At 45.9% G+C, this 22,138-nt stretch overlaps 1 protein-coding gene across 9 annotated transcripts in view; it reads right to left on the bottom strand.

Moving 5' to 3' along the window:
• Positions 1-22,138, bottom strand: part of hycc1 (hyccin PI4KA lipid kinase complex subunit 1) — a 158,687-nt gene that overhangs the window by 25,966 nt on the left and 110,583 nt on the right. For all 9 annotated transcript variants that reach the window (XM_072509227.1, XM_072509228.1, XM_072509226.1 and 6 more), the window contains 2 exons: positions 21,353-21,469; positions 20,312-20,399 (listed from right to left, as the gene is read on the bottom strand). In XM_072509227.1, coding sequence (XP_072365328.1) covers positions 20,312-20,399; positions 21,353-21,469 — 205 coding nt within the window. The remainder of the gene's footprint in view (positions 1-20,311; positions 20,400-21,352; positions 21,470-22,138) is intronic.

Below are 22,138 nucleotides of genomic sequence, written 5' to 3' on the forward strand. Positions count from 1 at the left end.
ATGACCCTCTCAGGAAACCCACCCTTCACCTCTATCCTTGCAAACAAGCACCAATCTGCAACCTCCCTATTCTCTGACTTGATAATAATCAAAAGAATTCCATACTCGTATTTCCCATAACTTCAAAGGGGGAGGCGTAAAGAGAGCGATGGCGTCATAGTAGTGTCATTGGACTAGTAATATATATTTGGACACCATGGGTGGCGCGGTAGCACAGTGGTTAGCACTGTTGCTTCACAGCGCCAGGGTCCCAGGTTCGATTCCCGGCTTGGGTCACTGTCTGAGGAGTCTGCACGTTCTCACTGTGTCTGCGTGGGTTTCCTCTGGGTGCTCCGGTTTCCTCCTACAAGTCCCGAAAGACGGACTGTTAGGTAATTTGGACATTCCCTCCCGTGTACCCGAACAGGCGCTGGAATGTGGCGACTAGGGGCTTTTCACAATAACTTCATTGCAGTGTTAATGTAAGCCTATTATTATAATATTAATCTGGAGGCCCAGACTAAATCCCACTATGTTAGCTGGTGGAATATAAATTCAATTTATAAATCTGGAATATAAAGCTAGTCACAACATTGGTGACCATAAAACTATTATCCTATCAAACCATCATGCGCCACATCGGTTTAGATTATTCACCTTTGACAGCGCTTCGGACATGTCTGCCTATTTCCTCAACCAAGGTTCCCCCAACCCCACTGCTGTTGGCAGGACGCTCAACTCTGTCTGTCTCATCTCCCACAGTGCTGTCCTCATCACTGTCCCTCACTCCCAGAACCATGACTGGGTCCCTCTTCTCATTTTTTTAACCCACCAGCTTCTGTATTCAAAAGATTCTCTGCCATTTCTGCCAGCTCCAGCTTGATGCCACCATCAAACACACCTCCCCCTGCATACACTCCACAGGGACCATTCCCTCCTCGACACACTGGTTCATTCCTCCATCGCCACCAACCCTTCATCCCATTCCCATTCCATTGCAGAAGTTGCAACTCTTGCCCCTTTACCTCATCACTGTCCAAGGGACCAAACACTCCTTTCAGGTGATGCACCATCTCACTTGCAGCTTTTCTAAATTTGGTCTACTGTGTTCACTGCTCCCAATACAGACTGAGTGACCACTTTGAGGAACATCATTGCTCTCTCCGCAAGCATGACAACTCTTGCCATTTAAATTCAGCACCTTGCTCTCACACCCAGCTTCAGCCTGCTGCAATGTTCCGGTGATGGCCAACGCAAACTGGAAGAACTCATCTTCCGATTAGGCATGTTATAGCCTTCTGAACTCATTGAGCTCAACAAATTTAAGAATATGAATTTTACCCTCCATCTTGACTCTCCGCTTTGTTGTTATTATTTGGTTCCCCTGCCTTGTCCCAACACAACCCCATCCCTCCCCCACATCGCCAAGGTGCCTTGTTGCTCAGATTTGCTCCCATTGAGCACTGACCTTTTTCTCCCATTAACACATTCTGCTACACTACCTTTCCCACTATTAACGCTCAGTTCCTAAAGGCACCATTAGTCGTTCCTTAGTTTCAATAAATCTTGGTCCAAAAAGGTGGGGTTATGGGGGATACGGCCTAGGTAGGGTGGTCTTTCAGAAGGTCAGTGCAGACTCGATCAGCCAAATGGCCACTTTCTGCATTGTAGGAATTTTATGGAGAGAGCTGACTGGTGGTGATTTAACCCGAGGGTTCAACCTCAGGCGAGGGGCACGTTTGAGAAGGTAGAGCCCTTCATGAATAGTCTCAGCCAGTATGGGAATTGAACCCACTCTGTTGGTGTCTCTCAGCATCATGAACCAGCCGTCCAGCCAACTGAGCTAAGCGACCCCCCCCCCACCCCCCACCCCCTACCCCCTTTTAAACCTTCATAGATTGTTGCAAAAACCCATTTGGTTCACCAATCACCTTTAGGGATGGAAATGGACATCCTTAACTGGTCTACATGGGACTCCAGACCTACAGCAATGCGGTTGACCCTTAACTGCCCTCTGAAACAACCTTGCAAGCTATTCTGTTCAAGGACCACTGAGGGTAGACAACAAATACAGGCCTTGCCAATGATGCCCCACATGCCAAAAATAATAAAGTCCCATTCATCCATCACCATTCTACTTACGGAGTGGCTTCCAATCTGATAATGCCTTAGTTTTAAAATCCATGACTGCACATGTCTCAACCTCCACCAGCCATATAACCCACTGAAATCTCTGCAATGCTGCATATCTGGCCTTTTTTGCATGTATATTTTAATCGCTTCTCCATAGGTCTACGGATATCATCGGTCCGAGCGCTGGTACTCCCTCTCCAAACTGTTGTAAAGGTGTTACGGTATTAGTCTCAGGTAGTTCAATAGTATTTATCAACTATAAGAAACAATATACAGAGGTACAATAAAAGTCCAAGCTAGGAGTTCTCTCCATGTTTGCTTCTACACATGATTCTGCCCAACACTACTCTGACCCCCAAGTACAGGTCATATGTTCTCTCACATCACTGTGTGTGGGACTGTACTCAGTCCCATTTTAACTCTATTTGCCAGACCCCTTTACTACACCTCACCCAAGTCTTTAGCCGACGCATGAACAGGTTATCCCAGTTTACCCCACATATTACATCATTACTACTATTCCATCTCCCCCTCAAGTCTTTGGGTTCAGAAGTTCAGGTAGTCTGGAGGCCTTATAACCCATCCATATCTTATTTTCACTACAGTCGGAAGAGTGGTTGACTCTGCATTGACAGAGCCAGAGGTTCTTTGGGAATATGAGTGGCTTTTAATCCTCTTTTCTATTCATGGCATTGAACGACTCATTGTGTTATGGTGTAGATTATCATACAAAATCTCAGGAGCCGACAAGTACAGAATGATCGTTTATTTGCTACGCGTTGGGACAGCACTACTTGAGAGGGTCCCTGAAGCAGGAGCCTACCCAACTGAAAAACCGTGAGATATGTATATAGTGAAAGTCACGTAGGTAGTACATTGCCTGTTTTAGGTTGACATTACCATTTGACATTACCACAGTCACAGACTTTAAGGCCAGGTCTGAGGCGTTCAAGCCAGGCAACCCTGACCAATACAAGAAATCCAGGTATGTGGCACGGCTTAAACATAATGGACTACAAAGCGAAGCCAAGTAGAATCTCCGACAGCAGCGTAGCCCTCAATGCATTCCATGCTCGGTTTGACCAGGAAACCATCAAACTATTGTCAACTGCCCAAGCAGCCTCAGACACACCTATACTTACCATCACAGCTTCCAAAGACAAACCCGCCTTCTTGAAAGTGAACCCTCGGAAAGTGACAGGTCCTGGCGGGGTCCCTGGTCGTACACTCAGATCCTGCTCGGACCAGCAGACATCTTGAACATCTCCTTACTCCGTTCCAAGGTCCCCACCTGCATCAAGACCACTATCATACCGGTGCAAGGAAGAGCCAGGCAACGTGCCTCAACGACCATCATCTGGTCGTTTTGACATCGATCATTATGAAGTGCTTAGAGAGATTGGTCATGAGGCAATCAACTCCATGGTCCCCGAATGCTTAGATCCACTGCAATTCGCATACAGGCACAGCCGGTCCACAGCAGACACCATCTCCCTAGCCCTCCACTCATCCCTGGAGCATCTAGACAACAAGGACTTATACGTCAGACTCCTATTCATTGACTACAGCTCCACCTTCAACATCATAATCCCAGCGAAGCTCACATCTAAACTCAAAAACCTAAGACTTGGCTCCTCCCTCTGCAACTGGATCCTCTACTTTCTGCCCCATAGATCACAATCAGTAAGGATAAACAACAACACCTCCTCCACGATAGTCAATACTGCCCCCCCCCCCCCCCCCCCCCCCGGCCAGGCTGCGTACTTATCCCCCAACTATACTCCCTATACACACACACGACTGTGGCAAAATATGGCTCCAACTCCTTCTACAAGTTTGCTGATGACACAACCGTAACGGGTTGGATCTCGAACAACGATGAGTCAGAGTACAGGAGGGAGATAAAGAACCTAGTGGAGTGATGCAACAACAACAATCATTCCATAATGTCTGCAAAACTAAAGAGTTGGTCATTGACTTCAGGAAGCAAAGTATCATACACCCCCGTCTGCATCAATGGTGCCGAGGTGGGATGGTTGACAGCTTCAAATTCCTAGGCGTACACATCACCAACAACCTGTCCTGGCCCACCCACGTCGACGCTACGACCAAGAAAGCACAACAGTGCGTATACTTTCTCAGGAAATTCAGCGTATCCACACAACTTTTAAAGACTTACCATCAAAAGCATCCTATCTGGCTGCATCACAGCCTGGTATAGCAACTGCTTGGCCCAAGACCGTAAGGAACTACAGTGAGTCGTGAACACAGCCCAGTCCATCACCCGAACCTGCCTCCCATCCATAAACTTTCACCTCCCGCTGCCTTGGGAAAGAGGGTAGCATAATCAAAGACACATCCCACCCGGCTTATTCACTCTTCCAACTTCGCACTAACAGATTCAAAAACATCTTCTTCCCCGCTGTTCTGAACCCTGCTGTGCAGACTTCTGAATGACCCTCTTATGGACTGATCTGTTCACACATCTTCTCTACTGAGTAGAACTACACTCCTGTATGCTTCACCCGATGCCTGTGTCTATGTATTTACTTACGTTTGCCCTATGTTTTTTTTCTCATGTATGGAATGATGTGTCTGAACTGTACGCAGAACAATAATTTTCACTATACCTTGGTATACTTGACAGTAAACAAATTCATCCATTAAACAATACGCAGATTTTCATGAGGCAGTGCACCTGTTATCCCAAGAAGTATCTGTCTTCCCTATCTCAGAGACTCCCCCTAATCTCTTGTTGCTACCAGGCTCGACTTTGTACTGCTAGCGTTGTCTGCCAAGTCAGGTCTTTTAGTCATAAGACCATAAGAAATAGGAGCAGAATTAGGCCACTCGGCCCATCCAGTCTGCTCTGCCATTCAATCATGGCTGATATTTTTCTCATCCCTATTCTCCTGCCTTCTCCCCATAACCCATGATCCTCTTATTAATCAAGAACCTATCTATCTCTGTCTTGAACACAATCAGTGATTTGTCCTCCACAGCCTTCTGCGGCAAAGAATCCACAGATTCACCACCCTTTGGCTGAAGAAATTCCCCATCTCTGTTTTCAAGGACCGTCCCTTTAGTCTGAGATTGTCTCTGCTTCTAGTTTTTCCTACAAGTGGAAACATCCTCTCCACGTCCACTCTATCCAGGCCACGCAGTATCCTGTAAGTTTCAATAAGATACCACCTGGCTGTCTTTGCCACATCAGCATGTTAGTTGGGTGGTGTTTTTAACCCAAGTGTGGAATTTTATTTAATCTTTCTAATACAGCTATCTAGGTTTCAAATCCCTCTAAAGGTCCTTTTAGTAAGTTACATAGATTCCCTAGTCTCCTTTAATGTAATCAGTTATCCCTATAAAGATCCATTCATAAACCATACGCTTGACTGCCTTAACATCCATATTCATTATTTCCCTGCTACAATTGATTACCCAATTGTAGTGATAGATGGCAGTTGGTTTATCCTGCTCATATGGCAGACGAACTGTGGGCTCACTTCGTGTTTTTTTCCTCTTCATTCAAGTGGCTCGCCATGACGTGCAATAGGATAGAAGATAGCTCTTCTTGTTGAGGGTGTAACTTGATAGTAAACTCACATTTTACATTTGACCGTGTATGTTTGCTACTCATGTCAGCAATGTTTGCGGCAATGTTATGCTGTCTGCGGATTGCAGCGTCTGCTCAGTGGTCTTTGGGTTTCTCTCCAATGGGGATCAGAGCTGGAGGTAGAGGCTCAACTCATTGCTGGTTCATCTCTGGACTGATTTCATAGAATTTACAGTGCAGAAGGAGGCCATTCGGCCCATCGAGTCTGCACCGGCTCTTGGAAAGAGCACCCTACCCAAGGTCCACACCTCCACCCTATCCCCATAACCCAGTAACCCTACCCACCACTAAGGGCAATTTTGGACACTGAGGGCAATTTTTTTTATCATGGCCAATCCACCTAACCTGCACATCTTTGGACTGTGGGAGGAAACCGGAGCACCCGGAGGAAACCCGCGCACACACGGGGAGGATGTGCAGACTCCTCACAGACAGTAACCCAAGCCGGAATCGAACCTGGGACCCTGGTGCTGTGAAGCAATTGTTCCATCCACAATGCTACCGTGCTGTCCTCTACTCAAGATGTCGTGGTAATCAGCTGAGTGGTTGACTGGTCTGACCAAGGAGGGGCTTTTGGCACCCTGCAATGGCATTAGATCAACCTGCTCGACAAAAAGAGAAGACAATTCAGAGCCAAAGATCCAGTTGAGAAAATCTTGAGAAAACTTGCAGTTCTGCATAATTTACGACAGTGGCCATCTTGATGTCTTTTGCGGTGATGTCTTTTGCTGTTTTGAAGAGATTTGGAAACACACAAGGATTGCTGCTCAAGAAAGAAAATGACTGGTCATGGGTGACGTACATCAGCTCAAAGATTTGTTGCTGCCATACCTTAATGGTTCCAGAAAACACATGCCTGGAAGGCAGATTTTTCTATTCCTATACGGCAGTGTTTCTGTTGTTTGCAGAGGTCTCTCAGCCATGATCTTTGTCCAATAGGACCACAACATTTGCTCTAGGTGTCCAATTTTAAATTCCAGAGCACCAATCCAGAATCCTCATGCTTGGGTGTCCTCTTGGGGCTGTCTCGCCCTCCTGAATCCTTTTGGAATTTTCTGTGCATGTGTGTGTTGTAAGACCATAAGACCACAAGACATAGGAGCAGAATTAGGCCACTCGGCCCATGGAGTCTGCTCCGCCATTCAATCATGGCTGATATTTTCTCCCCATTCTCCCCTTATTAATCAAGAACCTATCTATCTCTGTCTTAAAGACACTCAGTGAATTGGCCTCCACAGCCTTCTGCGGCAAAGAGTTCCACAGATTCACCACCCTCTGGCTGAAGAAATTCCTCATCTCGGTTTTAAAACATCGTCCCTTTAGTCTGAGGTTGTGTCCTCTGCTTCTAGTTTTTCCTACAAGTGGAAACATCCTCTCCACGTCCACTCTATCCAGGCCACGCAGTATCCTGTAAGTTTCAATAAGATCCCCCCTCATCCTTCTAAACTCCAACGAGTACAGACCCAGAGTTCTCAACCGTTCCTCATACAACAAGTTCTTCAGTCCAGGGGTCATTCTTGTGAACCTCCTCTGGACCCTTTCCAAGGCCAGCACATTCTTCCTTTGGCTTTGCCCAACTCCAAGCATCCTATTTAGCTACATCGAAAGCATTGGGCTGAAATTGCAAGACATGGATCACACTGGTGGTTGTGCTTTGCTCCACAGCACTGGCATGGTCGCTCTATTGGCCGTTTTGGGTACTGCTTCCCTTACCCTGGAGTGCCCCTGTTTCTCTGTGCTCTTTCACCAACTGGACAGTGGGTTTTACTTTGTACCAAAGTTTGCTTTCTCCTCAAAATAACGATGTGAGCTGCAAACGGCTTTCAGATTACCGGACAACCAGATGGCTCTCTCAAGCGTTAGAACTTCCTTCGCTTGAAGCATGTCGGAGCGCGTCTCCTGTCACTCTTGCAAATGTTCCATCCCTCTGATTGCTTCAGATCACCGTAATCAGCCATTCTGTACAGGTTTTCCTGGCTGCTTTTAAATTTAGCCCTTTCAATGATTTTGGGAAACATCAAATTATTTTTACAACAACATTTTGCAGATGATTTCTCGTCTAGCTTTATATTTTCCACTATCAGGCCTACCAAATAAAGCAGTACATTCAGTTGCTCTGCTTCAGTTCTGGATAAAAAGACAGAAGCTCATGTATCCAAAGAATCTCCTTCTCCAAAGTCCCAAATTTTATGATTGATATGGGCCTTGGATTAGTGGATTTCTGATCCATGTTTAATTTTCTGTTTTAACTGCAGGTTCATCTTTAAAAAGTTTCCGAAACTTCAAGATCGCGCTGCTGTACACTTCTGCACAAAGGGTTTCCCATATTTGCTGGTTTTGGTGGACTCCAACAGTAGTGGCATTCATGATCTCTGCTCTGCATTTAAAATGTTTCAACATGGCTGCCTGGATCGACTGGTTAGTCTTCCTTTCTTTCAACACAAAGATCTTGGCTTTTTCTGCCTGCACAGTCACAATTAATTTTTTTCTTTCTTTGGAGCAGTTCGACATGGATTTTCAGTCGGGGACTCGGGAATCAGGCTTTTCAGACGTCAATCTGAACAGCAATTTCTGATCAATGCACAATTTAATTTTTTTTTCCAGGTTGTGTGTTATACAGGAATTTTACATTTTTGCTCCACTGGCGGACTCTGCACACTCTGTATTCAAGCTGGACTTCCACGGGATTCCACGGAGTCTTCTGAAGGATATGAGATTTAATTTCTGCCTTCAGCTTCCAAATCTTTCTTTGGAGCTGTTCTCTGATGATTTCCTTCTGCCATTCGCTTCTTGAGATTTTCAGGTCAGAATACTACTTTGATTTTTTTTTCCTTCAGCTTTCCAGATCGTTAATGTTCTTCTGCAGCCTGTGCATGTTTTGAGTTGTTTCAGTCGCTGGTACCATGTTTGTAAGGTGTTTAATTTAATAATCTTTATTGTCACAAGGAGCCTTACATTAACACTGCAATGAAGTTACTGTGAAAAGCCCCTAGTCGTCACACTCTGGCGCCTGTTCGGGTACACAGAGGGATAATTCAGAATGCCCAATTCACCTAACAAGCACGTCTTTCGGGACTTGTGGGAGGAAACCTGAGCACCCGGAGGAAACCAACGCAGACATAGGGAGAACGCGCAGACTCAGCACAGATAGTGACCCAAGCCGGGAATCGAACCTGGGACCCTGCACAGTTCAGTAGATTTTAAGGTATTTGTGGTCTTCTATAGTTCAAATGTAGAAACTATATACATAGGTTGAGTAAAAGGTCCATTCTAGGAGCAATCTCCATGCCTATTTCTACACACTGCTCTATCCAAAACTACACTGACACCTGGGTGTGGGTCACTTGTTCCCTTGCATCACTATGCAGGGAGTACGGTACTCAATCCTATGTGCCAGGCCATTATACACAGGGAGTACTGTAATCAATCCTAAGTGCCAGGCCATTATACTACACAAACCTCTCCACATCTCTCCTCATTTATGATATTTAGAATCTATGTGCTTGATAGGCTATTCCAATATAGCTTGCGACTGTCAAATTCTGTTTGATAATGCTTTTTGGGACGTTTTACTGTGTTAAAGGCCCTACAAAAATGCAAGTTCTTTTCTCAATCCACCATCTACTTGCAGCTTTACATTATGGAAATGCCTTTCCTGCTCTTATTCCGCGAAATAATTCCATCTTTGCCCACATTAATCTTTTCCTCGTGTTACCTTTCCTTAAATGTACCAGTTCTTTATGGTGTACAGTTTTTCTAGATGTAATTTACCAATCTCCTGACATTTTCCAAATAAGTAATGGAATACATACCAAAATGGTTTTAAAGGACATTTTAAAACAAAGTTTGTTGCCACAAAATAAAGAGGGGTGGATGGAACTGAAAACATTTTCATGAACATTGCTATATAAGGAATGTGCGCTTCCTGTTATATTGGCAACTTTGAACAGTTCATTGAACATCTTCCAGCTTTGGAGTAGCCTTATAAATTCCGGGTTGTTGCACTTTATGCAAAGGCTCTTTCCGCTGGATCATTATCATAACTTTTGCAATCATATCCATGTAATTTAGGATTATCTTTCCATCAGAAACAAAAGGATGGCCACCACTTTGCTGCATTACAAGTATTAAAATCTTAACTAAAGAATGTTTGAAATTAGTGGTCTTGATGTTAAGAACCAGCAGCCTCAGGTACTTCATTGAACCATTTTGTTAAGACACAAACTGGCTGCTTTTCCCACCCTAACAAAAGCAAAACTTAAGTCTTCCCCATGCATCCCCCCCACCCCACCAACAGTTAACAGTGACCAGCTCTTTAAAGTACAACATAAACGGCCACCTTGTGCAATAAAAACCCTTCCACTGACCCTCTTACGGTAAGCTTAACCGGCTCGAGATGTAAAAATGCCACCAAGTCGCTCAGCCATACCGAGGTGTTTGGGGATGTAATCGACCTCCAGACCATGAGGATCCAGCCTCCTTGTCACCAGTGAGGCAAATGCCAGGAGGTCTGCACCCACCCCCATCCGGAGTTCCGGTGGAACCAAACCCCCAAAATCACCAATGGGCAAGAGTCCAACCCAATTTTCAGGATTGCCAACAGTCTTAAAAAAGGACATCCAGAATCCGCCAGCTTTCAGCACGACCAGAACATTAATGCATGATATGCCAGGCCCCTCAGACACCAATTGCATCTATCATCCACGCCTTCATAAATATATAAGTATTCCTCCCCCATTCGAGGACAGGGCCATGGCTAGTGGCTCTATTGCTAGTGCAAACAGCAAAGTTTCCAATAGCAATAGCCGGGTTCGATTCCGCCTTGCGTCGCTGTCTGTGTGGAGTCTGCACGTCCTCCCTGTACATGGGTTTCCTCCGGGTGCTCCGGTTCCCTCCCGCGGTCCAAAGGTGTGCAGGTTAGGTGGATTGGCCATGATAAATTGCCCTTTGTGTCCAAAATTGCCCGTAGTGTTGGGTGGGGTTACTGGGTTGTGAGGATGGGGTGGAGGTGTTGGCCTTGGCTGGGGTGCTCTTTCCGGGAGCCGGTGCAGGCTCGATGGGCCGAATGGCCTACTTCTGCACTGTAGATTCTACGATAATCTATGATTAATCTAGGACAAAGGTTTGGCACAACATTGTGGGCCGAAGGGGCTGTTCTGTGCTGTATGTTTCTATGTTCTATGATCAAAGATGACAACGGACATCCCTGCCTGATACCCTGGTAAAGACGAAAGGGGTCGGAGTTCACTTTGTTAGTGCAAACACTGGCAAATGGGGCCGTATATAACTGCTGCACCCACGCCAAAGCCCGCCCCAAATCCAAATTTTTTTTAAATCGCAAATAGATAATCCCACTCTACCCGGTCAAATGCCTTCTCCGCGTCGGGTACCAGTGGGTGGCACTGTTGCTTCACAGCTCCAGGGTCCCAGGTTCGATTCCTGGCTTGGGTCACTGTCTGTGTGGAATCTGTACGTTCTCCCAGCGTCTGCGTGGGTTTCCTCCGGGTGCTCCGGTTTCCTCCCATAAGTCCCGAAAGGCATGCCGTTAGGTAATTTGGACATTCTGAATTCTCCCTCCGTGTACCCGAACAGGTCCTGTGGCGACTAAGGGCTTTTCACAGTAACTTCATTGCAGTGTCAATGTAAGCCTACTTATGACAATAAAGATTATAATTATGATAATGATCTCTGGGACCCAAACCTCCCCTGGAGCAAGTACCAGATTTAGTAGTCGTCTCACATTCGCTGTCAACCGCCGGCCCTTAACGAAACCGGTTTGGTCTTTCTCCACCACCTCTGGCAGGCAAGGTTCCTGTTTTAATGCCAGCACCTTAGCTAAAAGCTTTGCGTCCACATTTAAAAGGAAAATTGGATGATACAACCCACAGTCTCAGGGGTCCTCGTCTTTTTTCAAGAGCAAGGAAATTGAAGCCTGCCTCAGCGTCAGTGGCAAAGCACATTTCTCCAAGGAGTCCCTAAGCATCCCGAACAATAGAGGGGTAATAGGTAAATTATGTTTTTATAAAATTCCACCGTGAATCTGTCAGGTCCTGGTGCCTTCCCCAACTGCATCAGTTTAATCGCCTATTTCATCTCATCCAACTCCAGTGGAGTTTCAAGGGCCTCTCATAAATGTTGGTGGCGCTGATGTAGCGCAGTTGGAACAGGATCGATGACGGTGGCCATCCGAGGTTGGGCCTGAAGATCGTGTGATACAGCCAGAGGGTTGGCCCAAAAAAAGGGGTCTGGCTGATCGGCAGGGGAGGGAGGGGCGGAGATCCACCCGACCTGCTGGTCACATAGAACGTGAGGGGGCTGAATAGGCCGGTCAACAGTCACATGTGTTCGCGCACCTGAGGAGTGAGATGGCGGACGTGGCCTTCCTGCAGGTGACACACTTAAAGATAGGGGACCAGGCAAGGTTGAGGAAAGCATGGGTGGGGCAGGTGTTCCACTCGGGACTGGATATGAAGGCGAGGTGGGTGGCGATTTTGTGATGGTGAGTGTGAAGCTGGGGAGGTTACTGGTTGTCCTGTTAAATGTTTATGCCCCGAATTGGGATGATGTAGATTTCATGAGGCAGGTGCTGGGGAAGATTCCTGATTTGGACTCATACTGGTTGATCATGGGGGAATTTTAATACGGTGCAAGAACTTGGACGGAGCCAGAGGTCAGGGAAGGTGTCGGCAGTGGCAATGGAGCTGAAGGGGTTTATTGAGGACATGGGAGGTGCTGGGAGGTGGACCCATGGAGGTTTGGGAGAATGAGAGTAAAGGAATTTTCATACTTTTCCCACGTGCACCTTTTAACGTAACTTTTTAACGTTGGACAAGGTGTTGCTAGCGGAGGTGGTTGACTCGGAGTATTCGCCGATCTCGGTCTCTGGCCATGCGCTGCACTGGGTGGATTTGCGAGTGGACCGTGGGGGGACTCAGTGCCCACAGTGGAGGCTGGATGTGGGGCAATTGGCAGATAAGGAGTTGTGCGAGCAGGTGAGGGCTGCTATTCGGGAGTACATGGAGCTAAATGACACGGGGGGAGTCAAGGCCGCCACACTATGGGGCAGCATGGTAGCACAGTTGGTAGCACTGTTGCTTCACAGCTCCAGGGTCCCAGGTTCGATTCCCGGCTTGGGTCACTGTCTGTGTGCACTGTGTGGAATCTGCATGCTCTCCCCGTGTCTGCATGGGTTTCCTCCGGGTGCTCCTGTTTTCTCCCACAAGTCCCGAAAGACATGCTGTCAGGTGAATTGGACATTCTGAAAACTCCCTCAATGTTCCCAAACAGGTGCCAGAAAGTGGCGATTAGGGGCTTTTCACAGTAACTTCATTGCAGTGTTAATGTAAGCCTACTTGTGACATAAAGATTATTATTATATTATTATGGGAGGTGCTCAAGATGGTGGTTAGCGGAGAGTTTTTCAATTTGGGTGCATAGGGAGAAAGCGGAGCGGGCGGAGATGGCAAGGCTGGTAGATAGGATCCTGAGTGTGAATAGGAGGTATTTGGAGACCTTCCGGAAACAGGGCTGTGGGTTCGTGTCCACGTGGGAGGCGGTGGGCCAGTTACGGAGGGCCAGTACATGAGTACGGTGAGAAGATGAGCAAGGTGCTGGCCCGCCAGCAGAGGAAGCGAGGGAGATTGGCCGAGTTAAAGACGATAAGGGTAGGTCACTGTACAAGGCACCAGTCGCAAGTATGCGGATGAACCGAGTGAGTTGGAAATATTTTGGGCTGCATTGGGATTCAAAGCAGGGATGTTCGCTCTCCCCGTTGCTCTTTGTTTTGGCGATAGAGCCGCCAGCAAAGGCACTTAGGGCGTCGGGGACTGGAGAAGGATTGCGCGGGGGGGCGGCGCTGAGCATAGGGTCTCACTGTATGCGGACGGCCTGCTGCTATACATTGGACAGTATTGGGGATTTTGGAGGAATTTGGATGGTTCCCCGGATAAAAACTGAATATAGGAAAGAGCGAGGTGTTTCGATTGAGACTAAAGGGCAGGAGAGGAAATTAGGGGAGCTACTGTTCAAGGTCGTGGGGATGAACTTTAGATACTTGGGCATCCAGGTGACAGTGTGCTGGGCGCAGCTGCACAAGCTGAATTTCTCGGTTGGTGGAGCAGTTGAAAGGGGGGGGGGGGGACTTTAAGAGGTGGGATGTGCTGCCGCCATTGGGATGGGTGCAGACAGCAAAAATGACAGTGCTGCCAAGGTTCGTGCTTCAGAACCTCCCAATCTTCATCCCGAAGGAGTTCTTCAAAAAGGTTAATGCACTGGTTTCTGGGTTTGTGTTGGCGGGGAAGAACCCGTGGGTCAGGTGGGCTTTCCTGGAGCTGGGCGAGGGGGGCTGATGTTGCCATGTTGAGCTACTACTGGGCCGCGAACAGTCATAGTTAGGAAATTGGCCGTGGGGGAGGGAACGGCGTGGGGGCGGTTTCATACAGGAGAATGAGTTTAAGGGCTTTGTTGTCGGCGCCCCTGCCATTCTCACCATGAGCCCAGTGGTGGTGCCGGCCTTAATGCTGTGGGGGCAGTGGAAGCAGCATTTGGGGCTGGAGGGTGCGAGGTTTCAGGGGTGGTGGCAGGCAGGGATTGAGCGATTTGTTTATAGGGGGCAGATTTGTGAATCTGGAGGACCGGTAAGAAGAGTATCCCAGGGGAACGGTTTTGGGTACCTGCAGTTCCGGGATTTTATAAAGAGAGAGGTGCTGTCCTTTCCTGGGCTGCCGCCTCGGAAGTTGCAGGATAAGGTACTGTTGAAGGATGAGATCGAGGAAGGGAAGGTGTCCGAGGTCTACAAGGAGCTAATGGACTGGAAGGCGGCCCTGGTGGGGTGGGAGGAGGAGCTAGGAGAGGAGGTGAGGGCCAGGACGTGGGCCAAGGCCTTGCGAAGGGTGAATGCATCCTCGCTGCGTGTGAGGTTAAACCTCATTCAGTTTAAAGTAGTCCATAGGGCTCATATGACGGTAGCACGGATGAGTAGGTTTTTCGAGGGGGTAGAGGATAGGTGTAGGCGGGGGTCTCGCAAATGACGTCCACATGTTTTGGGCATGTTCGAAGCTGAGGGGGCTCTGACAGGAGTTTGCGGACGTAATGTTTGAGGTGCTGGGGGTAAAGGTGGCCGAGTCCAGAGGCGGTGATATTCGGGTGTCGGAAGACCCAAGAGTTCAGGGGGTGAGAGAGGCCGATGTTTTGCCCTTCGCCTCCCTGATAGCCCATTTTGCTCCAGTGGAGTGAGAGCCGCTGAAAGTGGGGGTGGGGGTGTGTGACCTGGTGGAATCCCTGCGGCAGAAGGTGGACAGGTTCGCCCTGAGGGGGTCAGTCGATGGGTTCACTCAGAGGTGGAAGCCATTTATGGATTTCTTTAAGGAGGATTGAGGGGTCAGCAAAGGGGGGGGGGGGGGGGGGGCGGGCGGGGTAACAAGGGGTTAAAATGGGGAAGGCAGGATGGGAGAAGGGGCAGGTATTGGTAAGCCAGGGAGGGGGAGTCAGTGCTGGTTGTTTATAATGTTGTGATTTTTCTTCTGATTTTGTTTGTTTATATGAAAACACCTTGAATAAAATACTTTAAAAAAAAAATACATGACCATCGCTATTTGCGATTGGCTGGTTACAAAATAGTCAATCCTGGAATAAACAGGTGCACAGAGAAGAACAAGGACTCTTTTTCCCCCGGGTGACCAAACCGCCAAGAGTCTGTCCCCCCACCCCTGTTTTTTCCATAAAAACAATTAATGCTTTTGTCATACCACTCGGGGCCAGCAATCTTGGCCCAGAACGATTTACCCTTGTGTCCAGCGCACAACTAGAGTCTCCTCCCATAATAAGCTGATGGGTGTCTTGATCTGATATGCTTGCCAGCAACTGTTTCATGAACATTGTATTACCCCAATTCGGGGAGTACACATTCACCAACATCGCCAGTATTCCTTCTAACACCCCCATTACTATAACATATTTCCCTCCTGCATCTGCTTATACCTTCTCTGAACGAAACCGGACCCTATTAAAAAGGACCGCCAACCCCCCCCCCCCCCCCCGGGCCCTGCTGTCAAACCCCGAATGAAAAACTTGGCACACCCAAGCCTTCCAAAGCCACGTCTGATCTTGATCGCTCCAGGAGGAATGTCACATCGGCTCCCAAGTTCATTAATAGAGCAAAAAAACATGCTTTTTGACTGGGGCCCCCAGATTCCAGGTGGCCATCCTTGTAAGGGGTTGCTTACTACCCATCCAAACATCTACACCAATAACCCAACTTAACATCTTAACAGCATGAAGGTGAACAATAAAAGCAGTAAAATATTAACATTCCAACCGACCACCGCACCCCTCAAGCCGTGTCTAGACCACAATCTTTGATCAAGTCTTCCACCTGTTCAGCAGTTTCGAAATAGACATCTTTTGAGTCAAATGTGACCCCTTAATTTTGCTGGGTACACAACCTCAAATCTCACTCTTCTATTAAACAGAACTGTCTTAATCTTGTTGAAGGCCGCCCGTCGTTTTGCCAGATCCGTGCCAATGTCCTGGTAAATCCTTACCATGTTGCCATCCCAGTTGATGTTCCAGGCTTTCTTGGCCCATTCCAGGACCCGCTCCTTTCTCTGAAAACTATGAAACCGAATGATCACTACTCGAGGTGGCTCATTCGGTCGTGGTTTCTGCCTCAAGGCCCTGTGCCCTGTCAAGCTCTGGCACAGCAAATACCTCACCAGCGCTCATCAATTGGGAGAACTTTGCAGCAAAGTATTCGGTCGGCCTTGCGCCCTCAACTCCCTCGGATAGACCCGCCAGCCTCAGGTTCATGCGCCTGGACATATTTTCTAAATCATCCAGCTTCGCCCTGAAGCCCTTGTTCCTGTCTCTGAAGATCGCCATCTCAGTCTCAAAGGATGCAAGTCTGTCTTTGTGCTGCTCCACATTTTAACATTACTCTCCCTGAACGCCTACACTTTAATTGTTTTGCGCAGTTGCTCCCTTACTGGGCCCAAAGCTTCCTCCACCGTGGTTTTAAATGAAGCCTTCAATTCCTGACCATGTTTCTTGAAGCGCTCATCCATTTCTTCACCAAGTTTCTTCAATTCTTTGGCTATCACCCCTGCCATCATGTCTACAATGATAGGCATGACCGTCTCCTCTGCCATCTTTGATGCCCCGTTGCTCCGGCTGGACATGTGCAATTTCACCCCGTCCCTCTTCGATGTCAATTTCTACATCACATTGTTTGTGGTCAGTTTCACTGCCTGGTAAGTCCTGTTTTGTTTTTTTTAATTCTTGTGATCCGGCAGATAAGTCCAAGTGCCAGATCCTGGGCGGGAGCCACCCGAGATGCAGCCGCTACTTCATACCACCGCACCAAACTCCAAATTTTGGTGGTCTCTTAAGAGACTGGGGGAATTAATCAAGTGAAATAAAAAAATGACAAGTTACTTTGAACAACAATTCATCTTTATGGTAAAAGACACCAAGACAACCCAACAAAAGTAAATGAAGGGACAAAATGAGGAACTTAAAACAACCACCATCACTAAAGAAAGTGTACCATATGCGATTTTCATTTCATTTCATTTCATGAAAACCTATGGGACTAAAGACCAGCAGGTGCACTGGACTTTATGGCCTGTGCCCTATGATCTTAAAATATGTGGCTTCAGGGATGGTGGAAAAGTTCAGGCAGAACCCAGAAAACTGCAAATGCAATGAAAGGAAAGAGAGAACAAAGTCAATAAGTATTTATGGAAGGGAAATACATTTTTGATTGATTTGGAGTTCTTTGAGGAAAAAAATAGCTCGTAGAAAACAGTTAGGATAAATGGATCATTTTCAGGTTGGCAAACTGCAACTGTGGGTGCTAGGGCCTCTTTTATTAATAATCTGTATTAATGACTTGGATGAAAGGATGGGTGGGAAAGCAAGTTGTCAAAAGGACATAATGGACTAGATTTCATTGCTTAATGGGAGCAACAACAGGTGCGAACATGATTTGAAAATTGCATTCCTGAAGGGCAGCACAGAATTGCACTTCCTTTGGGATAGTTTTCAAAGGGCTTGCAGGATAGGAAGGAACTCACCGAGGAGTAAAAAGCCCCAAATGGAGATGGTTAAGTGGCCTCTCCAGATCAGAAAGGGATTTTCAATTTTTTACCCAGACTAAGCTGAAAGTCTGGTGCATTGGCTTTCACAGCTTGTGGGGCTGTCATGGGGCAGCCAATTTCCATCTATAGATCAGCTAGAACTGGGTTAAGTGCTGTATTTAAACACTTGGTATCCATGGCAACGTGGTGCTGTCTTTATCCTCCTGAGCTGCCTGTTCTCCTCAGGAAGGCAGTGGCAATCCCCAACATGGCTGCCATTTGTATTTGCTGCTGGTGCCAGGCATGCAGCGTCTAGAGACCCATAGCACTGTTAACTGGGCACTGAGCTTGCCTCCCCTCCTGCCCAGTCAGTCTATTTGCTTTGTAAAATAGTCATACAAGAAACACAGATCAGGCTCAAGGCCATGGTCTCAGAATTCATCCAGCTATCAGATTCCTGGCCCCCTTTGAAAATTCAGTCCAAAGAGTGTGAAAGGGAATAGAAAGAGTGGGAAACACTGGGAGCATAATGAGGAAAATTGGAGATCATCCACTTTGGTAGAAAGTATAGAAAATCAAAATATTATTTCAATGGAGACTACAGATACTACAGTCCAGAGGGATTGTGGTATCCTCATACATGAAAGACAAAGCCAGAATAGCAGACAGCAGATATTTAGGAAGGCTAGTACAAAGAACAAAGAAAAGTACAGCACAGGAACAGGCCCTTCGGCCCTCTTCTAAGCCTGCGCCTACCATGCTGCCCGACTAAACTAAAATCTTCTATACTTCCGGGGTCTGAATCCCCCTATTCCCATCCTATTCATGTATTTGTCAAGATGCCCCTTAAATGTCACTATCGTCCCTGCTTCCACCACCTCCTCCGGCAGCGAGTTCCAGGCACTCACTCCCCTCTGTAAAATAACTTGCCTCATACATCTCCTCTAAACCTTGCCCCTCACACCGTAAACCTGTGCCCCCTAATAATTGACTCCTCTACCCTGGGAAAAAGCCTCCGACTATCCACTCTGTCTATGCCCCTCATAATTTTGTAGACCTCTATCAGGTCGCCCCTCAACCTCCTCGTTCCAGTGAGAACAAATAGAGTTGTAGAATGTTTGCCTTTCTTGCAAGGGGAATAGAGTATAAAAGTAGGAAATCTTGCTGCAACAAGGGCATTGGCAACACTCTACCTAGAGCTGTCTTACTTAAGAAAGGACATACTTACTTCGGCAAAGGTTCACTAGGTTAATTCCTTGGATGAAGGGGTTGTTTTTGCAGAAGGTTTGAGCAGGTTGGACTTATTCATTTGAGTTTAGAAGAATGAGGACCAATCTTATTGAAACATTCAAAGATTCTATGGTGGCTCAACAGGGTAGATGCTTAGTGGACATTTCTTCTTATGGGGAATTGGAATTAGGGCACAGAATTTAAAAATGAGTGGGCCTTTCATTTAAATTGGAAACAAGGAGGAAATTCCTCTTTCAAGAGGTGACAAATCTTTAATTCTCTACCTCAGAGAGGTGTGGAGGCCAAATCAGAGTATATTCAAGGCGGAGATGGACAAGAAGAGTTAAGGCCAAGAACAGATTAATCACAAACTTATTCATGGTTGAGTATGCTCAAGTGGCCTTGAGGCTTCCTCATGTTCTTTTGCACTGTATTGAATGTTCGTTTGTTATTCTATATTTTGTTACCAGTGATCAATTTTAAGACAAAAACCTAGACTTTACTGTTGGTGATGCCAGCAGGCAAATACACAATGATTTTTCTTGGCAGTTTAATTGAGATTATAACCTGTTTAAAATGCCTTCAAAGAACTTGATTTTGTTAATCTTTTGAATGTCGTCAAATTCCATATTCATGTATCCAAAATTATCTGTTTCCATTAATGCTGTCAAGGGCCTGGCAGCCCAATTCTACTACGTATAGTAGACACTCTTATAATAACAAGCCTAAAAGATCATCTTGATCTGCACCTCCATAAAATAAAATAGGTTCCTGATTCAGTGCTAATTAAATGCAGGGGGGAAAGAAAGTGGGCATTCTGGGATAACTCAGTTCTGGAAAAGATCGGTGCATTTTTTTATCCATCCAAAATATAGCCAATTAAGCCAAATGCCCAATCTGTAATTAAAAGTTTTTTCTGCCCCTGATAGGAGCTCAGATCTGTGGGACTGTGGTTCAATTCTGAATGATTTAAAGGGAGTAACAGAAGATAATCCAGAAGGCAACCAGAAGCCATAATCCAAAAAGTAGTGGTTCAATAAGTTAACGTGACCTGTGAAATTTATCAAGGAACTGATTATCTTAGCGAATTATTTTTCTCCAAATCCCTTCAGAGATAAAGCATGCTCTCCTCTTTCACCTCCACCCAATCATCACCTCCACCCAACCAATTTCAGAGAATTTACCAACAGTAACACATGCACCCTCCCACCCCTAAATATCTTCATTTTACAGTTATATAATGAGTGGCATGATAAGTGGAAAGGAACAGATGACTACCCACCAGTAAAGGTTCTGGAAACATCTCCAACTGTGCTCTGTACAATATATCATCCAATGCTTTGCAAGCCAAGTCCCATTCTCCATTATACCTGAGGAAACATGAAATAAAGCTCAACTTTCCAAATTCTATGCACGGTCAAAAGTAATTATTCTGCTTAACTACATTGTTGTATTGATGATTAATAGATACATAATTTATGCAAATAGTGAGGAAGTATTGAAACTTATTCAAAGTCTGACATGCGAAAAGCACTTTTTTTTTTTGCACATCATGGATGGTTAAATTCTGAATGATGGCACCGGAACTCTTGGCCTGTTTGCAGTGAAGAAGATATCCTAAAAAGACTGCCAAAAAAAAAACCCTCGAACATGGTAATCCATCAAAGTAATCCATCTCTGGAACAATAGTGTTCGGGTTGAGGTGATGGATAATTGAATGGATGAAATGGCAACATGGTGGCCCAGTGGTTAGCACTGCCACCTCACAGCACCATGGACCCGGGTTCAATTCCAACCGTGGGAGTGGAGTTTATCTGTTTTCCCTATGGGCGGGGTGCTCCTTTGATGAATTAGTACAGACCCAATGGGCCGAACAGCCACCTTCTGCATAGTAGGGATTCTAGGATGGATTCTATGGTGGGAGGGTGTTTTCTCCTTGTGGGAGTGTCTCGAACCAGGGGGACACAGCTTAAAATGGTGGTCATAATTTAAGACGGAGATTAGAGAACCTTTTCTCAGAATGTTGCTGACCTTTGGAATTCTCTTCCATAGAGAGCAGTGGAGGATAGGTTATGAATGTATCCAAGGCCAAGCTAGAAAGATTTTTGGACAACAAGGGCATCGAGGGTTATGGGGGCAGGCAGGAACGTGGAGTACGGGCCACAATTAGATCATCCATGATCTTATTGAATGACAGAACAAGCTCGAGGGACTGAATTGCCTGCTCCTATTTAATTAGTCAAATGTTCAATCCAGCATACTTTGCTCTTTTAAAACAGCTTATTAAGCAACTCAAAAGATTAAATGCAATATTTATACTCACATAGCATAATAAATAGATGTTAACATGTGTACCATAAACTCGGGAGAGACAGGTATTCTATTATCAACATCTTTGTATTTCTTCTGCGACTTCCTTGGATACCCACTGATACATATTCTGTAAATGAAATAGTAGTTATGCATTACACAAGTACAGACATTAAAAAATGCACGTTCTTTTTCGAAAAGAAGTCTCCTACCCTCCTTCCCTACACCTCTACATGTGAAATGCTAGGCAAATGATCATAATATGTTAAGCAAAATACAAATGGTCACAGACACATGGACATTCGGTCATTGAAAAGCCAATTAGTATGATTTGGAAATTAAAGTGCTCATGATAACAATGAATAAATATATTCCAAATAATTCACTGCATCATCTGATAACATTTAAGGGAAAAAAAAGACTCAAATCTTTGATGACAATGTTAGTCTCTGAAAAATGTGCAGTTTCAACTCAGTGAAGCATAGTAATTCAGATTTCATCCCCAATTCACAACCCTATTTATTGCCTTTGTGCTGTCACTGGATCTTTCACTGTCACTGTCATGTATGCATGACATTACCAGTCTAATTATCAAATTATGACGCCATTTCAGCACAACAGGGTTTTAAAAATAAAGAAATGATAGCTCTGAAGTAGGAAATAACAGTACAGTAATTAAGCTCTCAGGCATGTTAGACAAAATGCATCATCCACACTGCAAATACCATCAAAAGCTCAATAACATACACTGAATGCCAAATAAACTTTTCAAATAGTTACATGTTTCTGCTACAACAAG

The sequence above is a fragment of the Scyliorhinus torazame genome, chromosome 6 (assembly GCF_047496885.1).
Source record: "Scyliorhinus torazame isolate Kashiwa2021f chromosome 6, sScyTor2.1, whole genome shotgun sequence".
Taxonomy (NCBI): Eukaryota; Metazoa; Chordata; class Chondrichthyes; order Carcharhiniformes; family Scyliorhinidae; genus Scyliorhinus; species Scyliorhinus torazame.